The 18,304-nt window shown below is 57.0% G+C and overlaps 2 protein-coding genes across 5 annotated transcripts in view; one reads left to right on the forward strand and one right to left on the reverse strand.

Annotated features, from left to right (window-relative positions):
* Positions 1–18,304, reverse strand: part of RSPH14 (radial spoke head 14 homolog) — a 76,726-nt gene that overhangs the window by 18,469 nt on the left and 39,953 nt on the right. The gene's annotated exons all lie outside the window — the stretch shown is intronic.
* Positions 1–18,304, forward strand: part of GNAZ (G protein subunit alpha z) — a 52,660-nt gene that overhangs the window by 8,396 nt on the left and 25,960 nt on the right. For 3 of the 4 annotated variants that reach the window (XM_046024925.1, XM_046024924.1, XM_046024923.1), the window contains one exon: positions 13,473–14,654. In XM_046024925.1, the coding sequence (XP_045880881.1) occupies positions 13,932–14,654 (723 nt within the window). In that variant the 5' untranslated portion in view covers positions 13,473–13,931. Of the gene's footprint in view, positions 1–12,207; positions 12,948–13,472; positions 14,655–18,304 lie in introns of those variants that run through there. The other variant, XM_046024922.1, reaches the window with a different exon arrangement.

Raw genomic sequence — 18,304 nt, forward strand, 5'->3', positions numbered from 1 at the left:
TATGCACCCACCATGTTAGAAAATACAGTGTTGTGAGACATTTGGAGAGTCATAAATAGGATGGGCAGGAGGGCACCTCTGCACCATTTGGGGAAAGGATGGATTGATTGGCTCTCTGGACAAAGAGTATTCTAGGGGGAGGGAAGAGCCATTGCAGAGGCTCTGGATTGAGAGTGTGGATGACACTTGAGAGACAGCAGGAGGGCTAGTGCAGCAGGGATGGAGAGGGGAGGGAGCACATCACCCTGGGGCCCCAGACTCTGGCTCAGAATTGAGGTGACCAGCCATGGGAAGGTTTTGAGCACAGGAGAGACAGATGCTCTGCCTTGTAATACGACAAGGACCCCCTTGGCGGCTGGGGGAGCAGAGTGCCAGGGCCAGGAGAGAGGAGGGGTGTCTGAGAGGTCACTGTAACAGTCTCCATTGAGAGGCTGGGGCCTGGGAGGTAGGTGGCTATTTGCAGACACAGGGCTCCCCTGAGGCCAGCCCTGACCTGAGGCTCTGGATTCTGTCAGAAAGGAAGCGGTGTGGGCAGAGGGAAGGCAAGCATGCAGTAGACGCCACAGGTGCCCTCAGATCCCCTTCCCTGCAGGCACACTGTCCCCCACCACATCAGTGTTACCTACCTGCTCATGGCTGCACCCCTTGCCGGAGAACTGCCTTGGGCCCTGGGAGGCTTTGCCCTATCTCTCGAGGTGGGACAGCCTTGATTTCATTCAGGCTCCAGAGCGCCCAGGGATCAGGCTGCACCAAAAGGGCATCTGAAACCTCACCTCCACCTGGTTCCCTCCCTGGCCCCATTCTGCCTCTCTCTCTCCTGAACTTGCTCCCTCAACCAGTCATGGGCCCAAGAATCCCCATTTCAGGCTCTGCTTCTTGAGCATCCCATCAACAGGTCAGAGGCTGCTGCTGGCTTGCAGACTCCTCGGGGTGGCTGGGCATAGGCAAGAGAACAGGGGCCCCAGACCCACAGCCTGCAGGCTCACATGAGTTCAGGGGGCTGGGGAAGCAGACGGTGGGGTAGGGCAAGGTGAAAAAGGAAACAGATAGGAGATAGTGCTCACCTTCCAGGTGGGAAGCCAAGAAAGGACCTGCAGGGTGGCAGGAGGGACTCAGGGAAGGAGCTGTGCACTTGCCTGACCCATAGAGTCCTCAGCAAAGAGGGTCTGGCCTGGGGGGTAGCCAGGGTGGGGCATGGGATCTTGAGCCACCACACTCAGAGGCCAGAACTTGCAGGGCAAGAGACTCAGGTTAAATCAGAGTCTCCACCCAGGTGCTTCTGGGCCTGACCAAAAGTTACCAGTTACCTTCGCTACAGAAAGGGGGAGCCAGGCTCCACCCCAGGCAGCAACCCCTTCCATTCAGCTTTCAGTAAAGGCTATGTGTTTTCCCTGCCCATCAGGGCCTCCTTCCCTCTTGTATGTGAAACCTTTCCGTTTTTATTTATTTATTTGCTCCTGGCCCAGAGAAATCTCTGGCCTGATTTCCTCCTGAGTCAGTGTTCCTCAGGCCACGCTATCACATCTCATCTGGTCAGCCTTCACTCTGTGGGCATCCGGAGCCATGGGACAGCACGATGCCACAGGGAAGGGCCTCCCTGCTCATCTTCAGTGGTACCCTGAGGCCAAGAGCCTGCCTCACTGGGGTAGAGCCATTTGTCAGGGCCTCTCTGCAGCTGGGGACACGGTGCACTCAACTTCGGTCCTTCGCCTGTCCTCCTGCCTCTGGCTCTGAAATAAGCAGGGAGCTAGGAAGGGGCCAAGAAAGGGGGGGCTGGTTTTAAGGGGAGCCCATCTGTAGGGTGCCAGTGCCAGGCCAGTCGGGCCAGCTGGGGGGGGACATGGATAAGCTAACGCACTAGCCAGGGCCCTGGTGGCTGTGGGGAGGCACCAGAGAACCCATCCGTGCGGAGCCATGTTTCCCCAGCTCCGAAGTGTCTCGCGTGTGCACATGCTCCCGTTTTTCAAAAACGCTGTTGTGATAAATGAAATGATGGATCATTTACAAACCGTATAGAAAGCATGGTGCTCAGAAACCCTCTTACCCCCATCACCAATACTCACTGAATGAATAGGGGTGCTCTGTGCTCACTGGAGAATGTGCCCTGCACTTTGGTGCCCACTGCTTAGAGTCAGTGCTGTCCGGCCTAAACCCATGGGTGCCATCCCTACTTGGCATTGTGACTGCGCCCTTGAATACTGTACAAGCTGATGAAATATGAATGTAGGGGGGACTTTTGTGGAAACTCAGTGGATGCTCTGGAAAGCCTCAGTAAAAGCTATGGTTGGTTTGGTGTGGGCATGACAGCGGTAAGACGGGGACAAAGAACCATGATGACCCAGGATTCGCGTCCCAGTTACTTTGCCACCGCACGCCACATGGGAAAGTCAACTGGATGTCACCCGTAGTGTGCTGTGGTTTGAGAAGGAACAGTGACAGTAACTCCAGCAAGTGAGCCTGTGCTTTGAGAAAAGATGGCCTGCCCCCAAAATTGGGGGAGGAGTTTATGATTTATCTGTTTTAAGTTAAAATGTTTAAAGTTCAGATTATCATTTCTTATGACTCCCTGCTTTACATTGTGTTTCAATATGCCAACCAGCCAGCAGTCCCAACTTCGATGGCAACTTTTGGTCATTAACATATCTTAAAAATATACCCATAATTATGGTATATATAATTATCTATAGGGTTGGTAGTGTTGGTGTTGGTGTTGTTGTTGACAAGAGAACAGGGAGGGGTAGGTCCCTCTACTTAGAAAGGTTGCCTGTGACAGACAAGAGCTGGGGAAGGGGCTGCTTGACCACACTGGAGAGCTCCCTCCTGGACAGGCCAACCTGGAAGCCCCTTCCTCAGGACCACCCCAGGGGAGAGGCCAGGAGTAACTTGCAGGCAATTGGGTGTCCCTCAGCCTGAGGGAGACCAGGAGATGCTGGTACACCAGGTAGGAGGGCCAGGGTGCAGAGATGCACTGTCTCCCCCTACGCCCTGCCTGGGCTTCTGTCTTATTTTCAGCAAGAAGAGAAATGATCGGGATGGTGGGGGGGGGCGGTGGGCAAGCTGGCTAGGGCAGGAAGGGGCAGGGCAAATTGCCAGGGGTGGTAGGAGGGGAAGGCAGAAGGGTTCTGGAGGATCTTGCCTACAGCTTGGGAAGGGTGGGCATAGGCAGAGGGGTCCAAGTCCCCTGCTGGGGTCCTAGAGGGTCAGTTTGGACAGTAGTAGACCCTCCATGCAGGCCCCCAGTCAAGGTCATGTGAGGTAACACACTCAGAAGGGAGTTCTGGGAAGCTTTGGAGCTGTGAACCAGTAATTTTTGGTCTTCGTCCATCTACCCATCCATCTGTTCTGCACATCTTTACAGAGCTGGTGAGGGAGAGGGAGAGGGAGGGTAAGGTGGGCCTCGAGCAGGAGACCAGACCCACCCGAGGGCTTGGTGGGTGTGCTCAGGGTAGGTGCGTGCAGGCCTGCCAGCAGCCCAGAGGCCAAGGAAGGGCCAGTCCTGGGCATCCCTGCTGGACTCTCCATGGGTGAAGTCCAGTCCAGCGTTGAGCCAATGGCCACAACACTTCACTCAAGATCACACAAGGCCAGGTGGCAAGTCACCACTGAGCCCTTCAGGCTCTAAGGGGGCCGCCTGTCACTGCAGCGGTCAGGGAGCCCTCTCAGGGAGAAAGGCCCTTGCCTGGCCTTAGAGGGAGATGTTTTCAGTGGGGTGGGTTGGGGCGGAGCACGGTGGCATGGGGGAACAGGAGACACAGCCAGGGAGGCGGGGACCAGGCTTCTAGCAGGGGTCACAGGAAGAAAGAGGTGGGGTATGGAGCCGGGCTTTCCCTAGAGGGTAGCTCCTAGGAGGGTGGTCTATCCCTGCCCCGATCCAGTATTACTGGCATCAAGGCAAGGAGGGGCTTTTATCTCCTCAGGAAGATACGACTTTTTCATCCAGAAATATGTGTTGTTGTGTCAAAAACCATCCAGGCATTTGGAATGGGCCGACCCAGATTCTGCCATACGTGCTGTCGGTCAGGCCCACGAGCTCTAATGTGTGAGGGAACATGGTGCATTCAGCCTCACTTGCTGGCCTTGCTTTGCCAGCCTTTCGGGAGAACCCACATGTCCAGCATCCCACACAGGGAGTGGCAGCAGACTGCCCACAGGTCTGGGGTAGGTTGATGCACCCCTCTACCCCACCAAAGGCACTTCCATGGGAGAAAGAGGGTCTCAATTAGGACAGTTTCTGCCTTCTGGCCCCTGGGGGCGGGGGTCTCTGCCACAGCAGCCATCACTGAGCCACTCCCTAGGAAACCATGGGAAGGACGAGGCTTGGGTGGGCCTGCTCTGAGCTGGGCCCAGGCCTAGCAGGGTCTTCCGCCTAACCAAGCACCTGGGGCAGTGTCCCTTTAGGTATCACCATCCTGCCTGCCTCCTGCTCTGGCCCCCCTCCCACCCTCACACAACAGCAGCTTCTTATGATCGTGTTTCATCCAGTGTCACCTCCCTGGACCTTCCTGCCACATGCCTCCGCACCCCTAGCCTCCACAGTGCTGTCCCTTTATCAGAAGTGGCCTTGCAGACTTACATGCTCACAGTCTCCCCAGCCAGAACACGTGCTCCTCGGGACAGACTCAGCTTATTCCACCCCTCCCCCACCCATGTCTCCAAGTTCAGAGCAGAGTCTCTGCACACCAGGCTTGATTCCCAGAGGGCACAGTGATGCTCATTTGGGGCCCAGTGGTTAATGGATTGACTGCCCGTCTGGATCTGAGGGTAGAGGGCCTGGGTGCAGATGCCCAGTGCACCTCGTGCTAGGTCATTTAGTGACAGGAGAAGCAGCAGAGGGTGCCCTGATGAACAGGCAAATGGAACCAAGCAGAAGAGGGAGCAACAGGTGGGGATGGCACCCTTTCCTGAGACGACAGACAGCCTCTGAATTAGGACAAGGGATGCAGTGCTGACCCTCCAGCCCCACTGCCTCTGTCCCAGGGGTCCCAGCTAGAAGACCTCTGGGCTCAGGTTCCCTGATGCTCACATCATACGAGGTGGCCTGAGGCCACAGCTGGGAGCAGCACTTGGCCTCCCCGTGAGGAGGGTAATCCTTTTTGAGGGTAATCCTTTTTCATTTCGCTCTCGATCCCTTTCCTTCAAGGAGAAAATCCCTGTTTGGTGCCAGTGTGACTCTCGCACCCTCCAGTGCGCTAATCCTGGTCGTTTAACAAACAGCGAGAACTCTGCAGGCCCTTCCACAGGCGGGCGTCCCTGCAAGCCACGGCAACACCAGCTCGTACTTTAGGTTACTTCTGCCTGTGGTGACTCCAGCTTTCCACTTAAGTAGGAATATGAAGTCGTTCTTAAAGTACAGCCATTTCAGTAAAAAGTGCAAGTTAATGTAAAGAGCAACGCTGTCAGAGCGGGTGAGCAGGCTGTGCTGGGGGAACAGAAGTCCCTACGGTGGGGAAGCTGAGCCCTGCAGGCTCAGGTCCCCTGCTCCTCAGACCCTCGTTCCTATCTCTGTATGGCATACGGAAGGGGCCACTGATACTGTGGAGGGCTAGCGGGTGGGTACAGTGGTGCTGGAGAGGCAGATGCCCTAGCTCGGGCCTCGCCGCATTCAGACTGGGAAGAGGCGAGGAGTTGGAAGGAAAGGGAAGTCCGACCCAGCAGAAGAACTGGGCACGGAAAGGTCATTGGCTTATCCGAGACCACAGAGGAGCCGCCAAGAAGACCCCCGCAGGTCCAGGTTGGGCTCTGAGAAGGAACCTGGCACAAGACACTCAGGCAGGAAAGAGGGAGGACAAATGTCAACTGAAAAGTAGAACATCAGATTCCAGGACGCCAGGCATGAAAGGGCAGTGGGAACCATTTCCTTACTAAGAGGGGAGGAAAACCGATAATCAGTGACCGTGCAGGCAGAGGCTTTTCCGGACCTAATGTTTCTAAAATAGAGCCACGGTGGGAGCTGACGCAGGGACAGCAGTTCCGGAGGGCAGGGAGGGGGCCCCACTCTCTAGAAGAAGAAAATAGGAATGACCTGGGTGAGTTTGGCCCCAGGAGGCCATGGGAACACCCCTTCTGACCTGCCAGCCGAGGCCAGCCAAGCTCAGCAGCGGAGGTGTGTGGGCCCCAATGTGCCTGTCCTGCCAGTGCCTGCAGATGCCGAGCCATGGGCCTACCGGGACTTGGAGCAGGGTCCTCCCTGCTCTGCCCAGGGGCCTTGACGTGCGGCAGAGCCTGAGGTCACAGATACCGGGGATGGGCCTCCACCCTCCTCCCACTCCAGGTCACCACAGAGCAGCTGCTGGGTGCCAAGGTGGAGCTGGCAGGTGGGAGAGCTGCTGCTGCCAAAGCGGAAGGTGTCTGAGCAAGCTGGGGCAGTGGGTGGGGCCAGGGGACAGTGGTGCTGAGTCATAGCCCTGCCCAGGCAGGCTGATGCTTGGCCTCCCCAGGGGGCGATGGGCAGACAGCTCTGGGTCAGTGGAAAGGCCAGGACCTCAGACTGATGATCCTCACACTGAGGGGGGCTGAGCACTCTAGGGAGCATCAGGCTGGGGGTGTGTGTGAGGGAAGACTCAGGGCCCACGGGTGCCCTGGGTATGTGGTCTAACCCTGCCTGCTGGCCCTGAAACCTGGGCTTCCCTGTGCCTCTGGGGTTCTACCTGTGTCCCCCACCCGCCGCCCTATACCTGGCCATCTGAGTGGCCTCTGCTTGGACGCCAGACACAACCGTGCCTCTCTCTCCGTTCAGTCTAGCTGCGGGCCTGCCTCCTCAGTGGGGCCAAACTCCCCTCCCTGGCTCACCCCTTTCTGATGGTCCGGGACTCAGCGTGGAGTGGGCTTTCCTTGGGTAGGGAGGAGTCCACAAAGTGAGGGGCTTGGCTTCTTGCTTCTACCTCCCTCCAAGGAAGTGGGTGCCCGGTGATGAGCGGGCCCCGGCCACCAGGTCAGGCCTTCTCCAGTCCTGTAAGCTGATAAGCCGTCTGCTCTCCCTGGCGAACCTCGGGCTTAGCCTGGCTTGGGCAGCAACACCTTGGTGACCTTGACTCTGGGCTCTTTTCCTCTGGGGGGAGGGTCTGGGAGGAGCTGGTGTCACAGAGCCTGGCTCTGCCCTGCTATGCCCTGGCCCTTAACTCAGCGTGACTGAGGATAGTAGTGGCCATGACTCTGTGCCAGGCCATGTGGGATGCACCTGGGGAGAGCCGCCGCCTGATGTGGTGGGCATCCGGGGTACAGAGCACCAGAGTGTGGAAAGGCCCCAGAAAGGAGTCAATACCATACTCCCAGCCCCTGGCTTAGGGCTGTTACCCAGCACCTGTGATGGGAGTGGAGACTGGAGAGGGTCATGTCTGGGGGAAGGGGGCAGTGAGACATGAGGACGGGCTGAGCCTGTCAGGCAGAGAGCAGGAACGAGGATCGGGGGCTTGGGGGCAGGGCAGGGCAGGTCTTAAAGGGAGTACATGGTGTGTGTGCTCAAATATCTGGCCTTGAGGCTGCGGGCAGCAGAGCAGCTTTCTGTCGAGGGGTCCCTGAATAGACTCTGGGTTTGGGCTTCACACCCTGCCAGCCTTTAGATAATAGGCAAGTGAATAAGTGAGTTAGGGAGACCTGGGAGGGGCCGTGATGGAGCAGAGCCCACCATGGCACACCTGCTGCTTCTTCCCAGCGTCCCCTCTCCCAGAATGGCCCCACTCCCAGCCTGCTGGCCAGATCCCAGGGTGCCCTGAACCCTACCACCACTCTGTCGCCAGACACCGTCTACCATACAGCCTGTGTGTCCCCTGCCCCTAGCCCTTGCCCACGCCGCTGCCCTGTCACTTGGATAGCTGCACACAGGAGTCCATCCCGTTTGATTCACATATAGGACACTCCTCGCTCAAACCCTGGCTGGCATCCAGCTCTCTTAGAGAAAAAGCTGGAGCTTTCACAGTGACCTTCTACTGCCAGCCCCTCACATTTGACACCATCTACCCACCTTCCTTCCTGTCCCTCAGACTGGCCTAGCACATTTTCACCTTTGGAACCAGCAGTTCCACTCCCCTCACCATCTGCTCTGTTACCTGTCAGGGAGCAAGCCCTGCCCACTTCATGGACCAGCAACCTTTACCACAGCACCCCCGACCCTACTCATGTGCAGCTTGGCTCCCTTCTCCATCACAGATCATTTGCTGCCTTTGATCTAACTCTCACCTCCCTCCACCTGTGTAAACTCAGGCATGGGTCTTTGCTTCATTCAGCAGTGCCCCCCGCCCCAGCCCAGGTGCCAGGCTCAAAGTCCCAGCTCTGCTAAATGGTAAGGAACGCTGACTCTTCCCCCTCGGCCCCTCTCACGCACCTCAGCCCGGCTCCACTCTGTGGTCCTCTGTATGTAGTATGATCTCTGTTCCCTGCATGCGACAGGTAGCCGCACACAGGCACGTACATGCACTTACACATTCCCACACATGTCCGTGGATCTGCACACAGGCGCATGCCTAGACCAGTACACGTGCACATACACAGTCCTGCGAATAGGCACATACACATCTGCCTGTGTGCGACCCCAGATACACACACACACACACTCAACCACCTGGTCATAACCATGCACCCACACAGTGGGCGCCCCTGACCAACCTTGCCTCCTCCTCTCACCTGTGACTTTCTCCTTTCTGTCCAGCCACTCTGACCTTCCTTCAGCTCCCCATTCACACCATGGTCTGTCTCTCCCTGCCCACAGGGCCTTTGCACATGACCTTCCTCTGCCTGGTACAGTCTTTCATTCACCCATTCCTCAGTAATTGCCAGCCAGACCCAGAAGTGCTGTGGTGAGGGGACTGTGGATATCAGGCACTGGGGACCCATGAGCAGTTATCGAACCAGGAAACAATGTGGTCATCCAGCCCTTGGTCCTTTTTCTCTGGGCTGACTGGGGAGTTTGAGGAGGCCCAGTAAAGCCCTGGATCAGACTGAGAGAGGACTGGCAGGAAGCTCACATAAAGGCAAAGAAGCCAAGCCTCAGGATGGGAATAAACTGAGGTCCCTTTTGGACCTTGGCACATACACTTGTTCACAGGCCTCCCCTCCCTGTATCTGTGCACAGCCCAGTTCCTGCCACCAGTTCCAAGGCACAGAGACTGATATGCCCTGGGACATACCTGCAGAGCTGTAGGAAGAATTCTGAGTGGGTCTTCTGCTTGTTTGGTTCTGGTGACCTGAATGAAGAGGGTGCCTCTAAAAGAGGGACCCACCTCAGATATGACTGTTTGTGGCTGCCCCATGCAGATGGCAGATGGACTTGGGCTGATGCACAAAATCGCCTCCTGACTGTTTCCTTCCCCTTTACTCCCACATTTCCTTGTGGCTGCACTGGTCAAGGACCACATGGTCTGCCCCAGGCTGCCCGCCCACTGCCCCCAAACTGCTCTCCTGATTCTCAGAAGCCCAGCTCTCAGCCTTGGGGTTATGGAGCGCATACCTCCCCAAAACGCAAGTCACACTTCCTTGGACAGGGCGGCTTTGGACTGAAGACCAGGTGAGCGAATCTTGGTACCAGCTGGGGGCCATTAGTCAGGCATTCCAGTCCACAGAATGGATGATGTGGTCCCCAAGCGACCCTCCACTGGTGGGGGGAAGCCAAGACCAGGCAGGGGGCCTCCCTCTTTCTCTTGTACCACGTGGCCTCCTCGCTCTTTTTATTTTTGGGATAGCTTACCCACAAAACTTTTTTTTTTTTTTGGTGTTAAAATAGACATAATATAAAACTTACCATTTTAGCCATTTTTAAGTTTGCAGTTCCATGGTTTTAAATACATTAATAATGCTATGCAACCGTCTGTCTCTATGAATTCGACAACTTTAAGGACCTCCTAGACATGGAATGACTTAGTATTTGTCCTTTCATGACTGGCTTCTTTCACCGAGTGTGAAATCCTCAAGGGTCATCCCTGTTGTAGCAGGTGTCCTTCCTTTTTAAGGCTGAATAATATTCCTTTGTGTGTGTGCTTTCCGTGTCCACTCATCTGTCAGCTGGAGCTGGGGTTGCTGCCACCTCTTAGCTGTCGTGGTTAGTGCTGCTGTGAACACAGGTGCACAAAAAATCTCTCCAAGACCCTGATTTCCATTCTCCTGGGTGTGTACCCGAAGTGGAATTGCTGGTAATTCTATTCTTAGTTTTTTTTGAGGAAGAACCACCCTCCTGTTTTCCGTAGCAGCTGTAGCACTTTGTATTTCTACCAACAGTATGCAAGGGAGCCAATTTCGGTTCATCCTTTTCTTGTTGTTGTTGTTGTTTTAAAAATATAGTACTCATCCTTCTGGGTGCGTGGTGGTGTCTTACTGTGGTTTTTTGATCTTCACTGCCCCGACGGTCAGTTATACCTAGCATCTTTTCATGCGCTTACTGGCCATGTGTTTATCTTCTTCGGAGAAATGTGCGTTCAAGTCCTTCACCCAATTTCCAGTCAGGTCATTTGTTCTGCTGCTGAGGTTTACTTCTCTGTATATTATAGATATTAACCCTTTATTTTTTATTTATTTAATTTTGTTTATTTTTTTAAAATTTATTTTATTTGCAGGTATTTGCTTCCAGCCTATATTTGCCTTTTTACCTGTTGATTGTGCCTTTTTTTGCACAAAATTTTTTTAAGTTTTATGCAGTCCAGTTTGTCTCTTTTTTCCTTTTGATGTCTATGACCTTTGGTGTCATATCCAAGAGACCATCGTCAAATGCAACGCAATGCAGCTCTTGACCTATGCTTTCTCCTCAGATTGCTATAGTTTTAGGTCTTACATTTAAGTATTTGATCTTGAGTATTTTTGTATTTGGTGTTCGGTAAGGGCATCACCATTGTTCTAAGGAAACCTCAGCCTAGCAAGAGAAACCAGAGAAAGGGAGGGCACAGATGAGAGAGGCACAGGCCACAGGTGGGGACAGGGTGCCCTGATGGTGGGATGGCAGACACTCGTAAGCTGACCTGTGAAGATCAAGTGGGGTTCCGGTACCGGAGCAAAGCAAGGGGCCACTGAGGAGCAGCAGCCCTAACTGACCGAGACAGCCCTCCAGAGGACAGCCCTATGCTCAGCCTGGCAGGCTCCTCAGGCCCAAGCTGCAAGGGGAGGGATTTGGGTTTGAGAAGAATCTGGCCACAGGGCCATCATGCATGGCATTGGGAGGATGTGGCCGATGTCTTGGTCCCTTTGGGTGTAACTCCACATGGAGGTAGGGGACTTTCCGGCACAACCCCAGGCCGTGTCACCTCTTTGGGCTAGGCCATTTCCTAAGAGTTAGGTCACTGTAGGGTGCCTCAAGGCATGTAGACTTGGTGCCTGGTTGCTCCTTGTCTAGGTGGCAGCGAACAGTGGTAGAAACCTGCCATTCCAGGTGTGACCTTTGTCCCTATCACTGACCAGCCCAGGGAGAACTGGCCACTTGGGGCCTGAGTAGACCTCAGATTCTCAAACACAAATTAAGGAAAACAATAATGACAACATGGGGCACCACTAGCATGGCTGGCCTTGCCTTCAGGAGGGAGGGCACTGGCAGAGGGGTCCCCAGGCGCCCTGGGCAGCTGCGGGATTTTGGACTCCTTTCTACACCTGAGGGCCTGCCGGCTCATCAGCAGAGCCCAGGGAGCAGCCACCGGGTCTCTGTTCCACACTCTCATAGTCCAGGATGGAGAGAGGCAAGCCTGGGTGGCATGAGAGACAGGGCCTTGTTAATGCCCTGATACTTGTTTACAAACCTCTCTTAGAATAAAAATTCATTCAAGAAGATACAGGAAATAGGGTAAAATGCAAAGAAGAGGAAGAAAAAAATAAAAAGACCCTTGTGATCCCACAACCTAGAACTCACTGCTGCTTGAATTCCTTCCCTGACCTCTGCTCACATGGCAGGTATATGGTGGGGATGTACCCCACCCACGGTCCAGTGGGACTGTGGGTAAAGGGCAGAGTTCCTCAGCTTCTTCATGCCTCAGCCTCTCTCCCACCTGTGCTCACTGCATGCCTGTGGTGTGCAGGATACTGCACGGCTCCCAGGCCCCAGGTGACAAGGGCTGAGCACACAGGCCATGCTCGGTTCTAAGGGACAATCACAGATGATGAGGACACTGGGGTACTGGCTGCCCCTAGCTGGGTTCCAGGCCCTGCACTGAATGCTCTACCCCTAAGAGATGCTCGAGACTGGTGAGGGACAGGTTCTGTAATGTGGAGTCAAGTGCCCAGGCTACACAGCTGGGATGAGACTCATCATCCTGGAAGCACTGGGTGCACATGAAGGTTCAACTGAGGGGGAAAGGTAGCATGAGAGGTGCTTGCCGGCCCCCTGGCCATGGAGGCAGGTGGGTCCAGAGAAAGAACAGGCCTCAGGGCCTGCTTCAGAGCAGAACTGCTAGGCCTGACACACAGAGGCCAGCTGGGAGCATGGACGGTTGAGGAAACGAGATGAGGCCCCTGGCTCTCAGGGTCTGTTGGCCTTGGGTCCTTCCCATCCAGGACCTGCCATGAGGCAGGTGGGGGTTTTAGAGAGGAGGGGTGAAGGCTGGCTACAGCAGAATGAGGAGGCTGCCAGAGACAGCCAGGCCAGGGCAGAGGTTGCAGGAAGGAGCTAAGAGTTGTGTGGGGCAGGCCGCCAGGTGGGGGCAGAGCCTGAGCTCTGGGTCTGCCCTGGTTGGGAGGGCCCTGGCCCAGCGGCTCATAGGTCATTGGGAGAGGCCCGGGAAGAGCTTGCAGCTGAGAGCTGGGTGCTGAGGTACTGACACCCTGCCCAGGGTGTGAGCACAGCTGTTCCTTATTGACCATCAGTGTGGGAGCACGGACATGAAAGACACGGCCTGGGACCTCGGAGCCTGTGTACTGCCCCCTTGCCTTGCCTTGGACTTGCTCTGCTACTTGCCTCTCTGCTTACACCAGGCCTGGCCAGCCTTCTCCTGGTGAATGTCCTGCCCTGAAAGAGAGCAGGAAGGATCCAGCTCCCACGAGAGGTGCTGAGGGGGATTACCCGGTTACCCTGGCATGGGACCCCACCGTAAACCCATTGATGCTGTGGCACATGTGGGTACAGTCCCTGCAGCTACAGGAGAGAGTGAGGGAGGTGGGGGGAGGACATCACAGTAGGATCGTTGTATTGAATCCTAACCACCACCAGACCCAGAGACTGAGACTCTGGAAGGGTGAGGTTGGCTGGGTCCAGTGGGCAGGGAGGGGCGGCAGGGCCCCGGGCTCACTCCCTCACTCCGAAAACCCTAAGGTTAAAGTCCTCGTATGACTCTGGGCACGCTTTCCTCAAGCACCAGGCTCCAGGCACACTGGCTCGCAGGAGGGGTACGGGGTGTGGCTCCCAGGCACATTTGTTTCACTGTGGGTTTGGGCACAACTCAGCAGAGGTCCAAAGAAGGGAGGGGATTTGACTCACTGTTCTCTGGGCTGCTTCCCAACGAGGTCCGAGGTCTCCCTTTCCCACCCGTCCTGTGGTGGGAGGAGGCTCACCCTCTTCTCTGTGTTGGCAGGTGAAGGGCGGATGCCCAAGGCAGGGGGGCCGCAGGGAGCGCCCGCGGTACTGGTGGCTGGCCTTGCAGCCACGCTTAGCAGCCCCGCCGCAGCAACCGGCAGCCCGACGGCAGCAGCCTAGGCAGACGCTAGAGTACAGCTTCCCACCACCGGGAGGACAGGGAATGACTGCGGCCCATCGAGCCCCACGGTGGCCTGGGCAGGTGGAGTGGCCCTAGAGGGAGGGCCTGGCCACCTCCTCCACCCAGGCGATCACCATGCCAGCTGGAGAAGAGGTGCTGGGGCAGGGGCTGCAGTGTGGCATGGCCTCGCCCCCCCACCCACGCTGAGCGCTTCGAGGGCAGCAGGGCTCCATCTGCCGGGCACACCCAGCCCACATCTCAGCGTCCGCTGCTTGGTGGCGACAGGGAGAGGCACCCCGTCCCGTGCTCTGCATCTGGGCCCGCCGCTGCCGGACCATGGGATGTCGGCAAAGCTCAGAGGAGAAAGAGGCAGCACGGCGGTCCCGGAGAATTGACCGCCATCTGCGCTCAGAGAGCCAGCGGCAGCGCCGTGAGATCAAGCTGCTCCTGCTGGGCACCAGCAACTCCGGCAAGAGCACCATCGTGAAGCAGATGAAGATCATCCACAGCGGGGGCTTCAATCTGGAGGCTTGCAAGGAGTACAAGCCCCTCATCATCTACAACGCCATCGACTCGCTGACGCGCATCATCCGTGCCCTGGCCGCCCTCAAGATCGACTTCCACAACCCGGACCGTGCCTACGACGCCGTCCAGCTCTTCGCACTCACGGGCCCTGCTGAAAGCAAGGGTGAGATCACCCCCGAGCTGCTGGGCGTCATGCGGCGGCTGTGGGCCGACCCCGGGGCGCAGGCCTGCTTTGGCCGTTCCAGCGAGTACCACCTGGAAGACAACGCCGCCTACTACCTGAACGACCTGGAGCGCATCGCCGCGCCCGACTACATCCCCACCGTTGAGGACATTCTGCGCTCCCGGGACATGACCACGGGCATTGTGGAGAACAAGTTCACCTTCAAGGAGCTCACCTTCAAGATGGTAGATGTGGGCGGGCAGAGGTCGGAGCGCAAAAAATGGATCCACTGTTTCGAGGGCGTCACAGCCATCATCTTCTGTGTGGAGCTTAGTGGCTATGACCTGAAGCTCTACGAGGACAACCAGACGGTGAGTGTGCCGGGCTTTTCCTCTACTTGTTGCTGCCACTGCTGGCTCCTTGGAAGTGGGTGGGCTTGAGGGTATGGGCCAGCACGGCCAGAGAGGCTGCAGTCAGAGGAGGAACCATGTGGTGAGGAACTGTCAGGGGAGCATGGTGTGGGGCGTGGTGGCCATTATGGGCACTTAAGGACCTTGGGGTAGTGCCTGCTGTCAGCTCTCTCAGTGGCCACCCTAGCATGGACAGGTCCCACTCTGACCTTGGGGCCCCGGCAGGCCCTCAGCGCTCTGAATGCCCTCTGAGTAATCACCATACCCTCAGGCTCCACCAGGTAGGGGTGCCCTCACCCAGCTACTGACGAGGGACTCAGAGACCCCAATGTACCCAGGTGGCCCAACGTCAGTGCCACAAGAAGCCCACACCCCATGCCTGAAATACTCAGGGCATGGAGGGCCACCCTCTGCTTAGTGGGGCCTGCTCCCCAGCTGCAAGTGCAAGTTGCTTAGAGCCCAAAGGAGGGGCCCTTGGACACCTGGCAGTCAAGGAAGGCTCACTGAGGAGGAGAAAGGGGAAGCTGGGCCCTGTGAGGAGCTTTGTTTCCCATGAGGTTTGGGGGCAGTCAGGTGCATTGGGGGAGTAACCCCAGAGGCTGGGAGGGAGGTTGACAGCTCTGCCAGACAGGAGTGGGAACAGGGCCCAGGCCAGGCATTCAGGTGTTGGTCCGTGTAGCAGTTCACTAAATGCACAGAACTTCTACCAATCCCAGGCACTTTGCTGGGTTCTGGGAACTGCAGTCACAGCCCCACAACCCCAACTGGATCCTGAGAGTCTGGTGGTGACAGGGTTCAGAACTATTTCTGAGGTTTAATCCCCAGGGATTGGGTGGGTGTGGGGAGTCTGTCAGGCCCTCAGCCCTGGCTAAGGACTACTGTGTGGAGAAGGAGGTCAAAGGCAGGTGGTGGATGGAGGCCCCAGAGAGTGGGGGCAGTATAAGGAGGGGCCAAGGGGGACCTGCTGGGCAGGGAAGGAAGCTAGACCACTGGCAAGGAGGGGATGGCCACACGATGCAGGCTCAGCCCTCAACCAGAAGGCCCAGGTCACAAGGCACCATAGTGTCCTTGGGTGCCCAGGAGTGGTGGTAGGGGCTGAGCAGCTGGATAGCATGGGGGAGGCCTGAGCTGCCCCACCCAGGCTGCCCTGTGGAGGAAGTTTTGTGCCAGGCAGGAACACTGACCAGAGACCTGGAATCTGCCCTTAAGAGGCCTTTGATCCTGGGAGTGAGGGGCATGGGGGCAAACAGGAGTCTGCAAGTAGCTGTAAGTGGTGTAGGACTGTGGGTGCCAGCAGCTTGGGGAGGCGGTGGGCTAGCAGGGATTGGGGTGATGATGATCATGCTGGGGGACCCATCATGCTGGGAAATGGGGGGTAGGGTCAGCCTCCAGGGTTCAAGGGACCAGGGCGATGGCAAGGAAGGGGCTTGGTCCTTCATGCAGTCTTTTCTAAGGCAGGTGATGGCTTTATTCTTTGGGTTCAGCCAGGAGTCTTACTTAAGCCTGCAGCCCCAAGAAAGCCTGTGGGTGGCTGCAGGCTGTGGCCACCGTGCTGGGTGTCTGAGCGCTTTTCTAGACGGAGAGAGGGTCTTTGGCTTTCATCAGGTTTCCAAGGAAGTCCAGCCTCTTGGAAGAAGGGAAATAAACAGCTTCAGGTAGTCATGGAGATAGGAAGCAGGGCTCCCCTCATCTGCCCTGTGTGCATCCAGGGGTCTCTCCAGAGCTGTGCCAGGCAGTGACAGGGTAAGGGGTCTGGGCTGAGGACACTGCATCCATGGGGCAGGGCAAGCCTGCAGCTCCCTGTGGGCAGGGCGGCCTTGCCCCTAGCACTGTGCAGTTTCTAGGGGTTCTGGCTCCTCTTATTCTTCTGCCTATACTCACTTCAGTGCCATGTGTGGTTCTGGGCATAGGAAGCATCCCAGACGACGGGCGAAGTAGGGCTCTTCAATGAGGCATTGCTCTGGACAGACGGCTTGGGGCTGACCAGGCCAGGATGCAAGACCAGGGTCAGATGCCCAGGTGAGGCCCCAGAACAGTGCCAAGGCAGGTCTGACAGCTACACGGTGCTCCCGTGGTCAGCTCTCTGGGCTTCTGCCTGTTTCTGCTGTGTCCTAAGGCTGGTGACAGCCTGTGCTCTGGTGCCTTCCCGGGGCCTAGATCTCAGGGCTGCTTCATCTGTCATCTTCAGCACAAGCATGGCAGGTTCCTTCAGCACTGGGCCAGGCTCCCACACTGTCTGTTGGCAGGCTTTGTTGGCCAAGCCTGTGCCCACAGGTGTGGCAGGACGTGGGAGGCGGGATGCCTGGGCTCTAATCTGGTCCCATGTCTCATGGAGGGATTTGGCTATCATCTCTGCTCTCTGAGCCTCTCAACTAGGAAGTGGCCCAAGTGTCCTCCAAGATGGACCCAAAGCCATGCCTTCTCCTGCCTGAGGCCTGACCGGCTCCGCCTGGCCTATCCCCTACCTCCTCACTGTCTCTCTCCTCTCTGCTCTGGCCTTCGTGGGCTTGCTCACTCACATGCTCTACTGTCTCCAGCCTTAAGGGTGTGACCACCCTGCCTCTGTCTGTCTCAGTCCTTCAGGTCTCATCTCAGGAGTCACCTCTTTGAAAGGCCTTCCCTGACCCAGCACCAGCACACCCCTCCATTGCAGCCTGTCATTACGTATGGGTCCCCACTCATGTGCTGGGGAATGGCCACACAGCTGGGCTGGGTAGACAGATGGCTGGACAGGCAGCCGCACGCAGGCCCTCACATCTCTAGCCTTCTCCCGGCCCTGTCCCTGAGGGGCACATGGCTAGCAGCCCTGGGCAGGGATGGCAACTGCTGGCCTGGCTGGGGGTGTGGTTTCTGGAAGACCTGTATTTGCACCCTGTAGGCAGCCAGGCTCTGGAGCTGCTCAGGGAATTTTCTAAAGGGAGGGGCTAGCAGCCAAGCCTGTACCCCACCGCTGCTACCACCCTGGTCTCCGCAGGCCTGGGGAGGTGCTTGTTCCCCAGAAAAGGAAATTCTTCATGAGAAACTCAAGCGAGGCTGGAAATTCACTGGATTCCAAATAGTTGTGACCTTTCATGCTCTACCAGCAGTATCTCAGGATGGAAAACAAACAGGCTGCCGAGGAAAGACAATAGCCCCTGTGGTTCCTCCAGCCGGCTGGCCGCCACGGTGGGCTGGCCGCCCAGGGGAGAGCTGGGCCAGGCGGAGAGCAGAGCCTGCCTCTGCCGGCGCCTGCAGGCAGCTCCTATCACCACCACCAACCCGCCTCTCTGTGTCCCTGCCCTCCTCCTGCCAGCCTAGGCGAATGCAGCCATCAGGAACAGGACAGGGCTGCCCCCCATGCCTTCTTTGCAAGGGCCCGCAAGTGTCCCTGGACCCCAGCAAAGGCAAGGTAGCCAAGAACCAGCCATGCTGTTTTTTGCAGAAGCTAAGGGAACCTGGGGGCCTGGTGCTATGCTCTGGACGTGGCTCCTCAGAGCTCTTCTCTCCCCCTCGGCTCTTGAGTCCTCGTCTTCTCTCTGACAGCGGGCTGGCAGAGCCCCCCGCCCCCATGCCTGGCAAACGAGCCACAGCCACCACCACCACCTTCCCCCACCCCCCGCCCGCTGGGATCT

This window comes from Meles meles, chromosome 12 (assembly GCF_922984935.1).
Source record: "Meles meles chromosome 12, mMelMel3.1 paternal haplotype, whole genome shotgun sequence".
NCBI lineage: Eukaryota > Metazoa > Chordata > Mammalia > Carnivora > Mustelidae > Meles > Meles meles.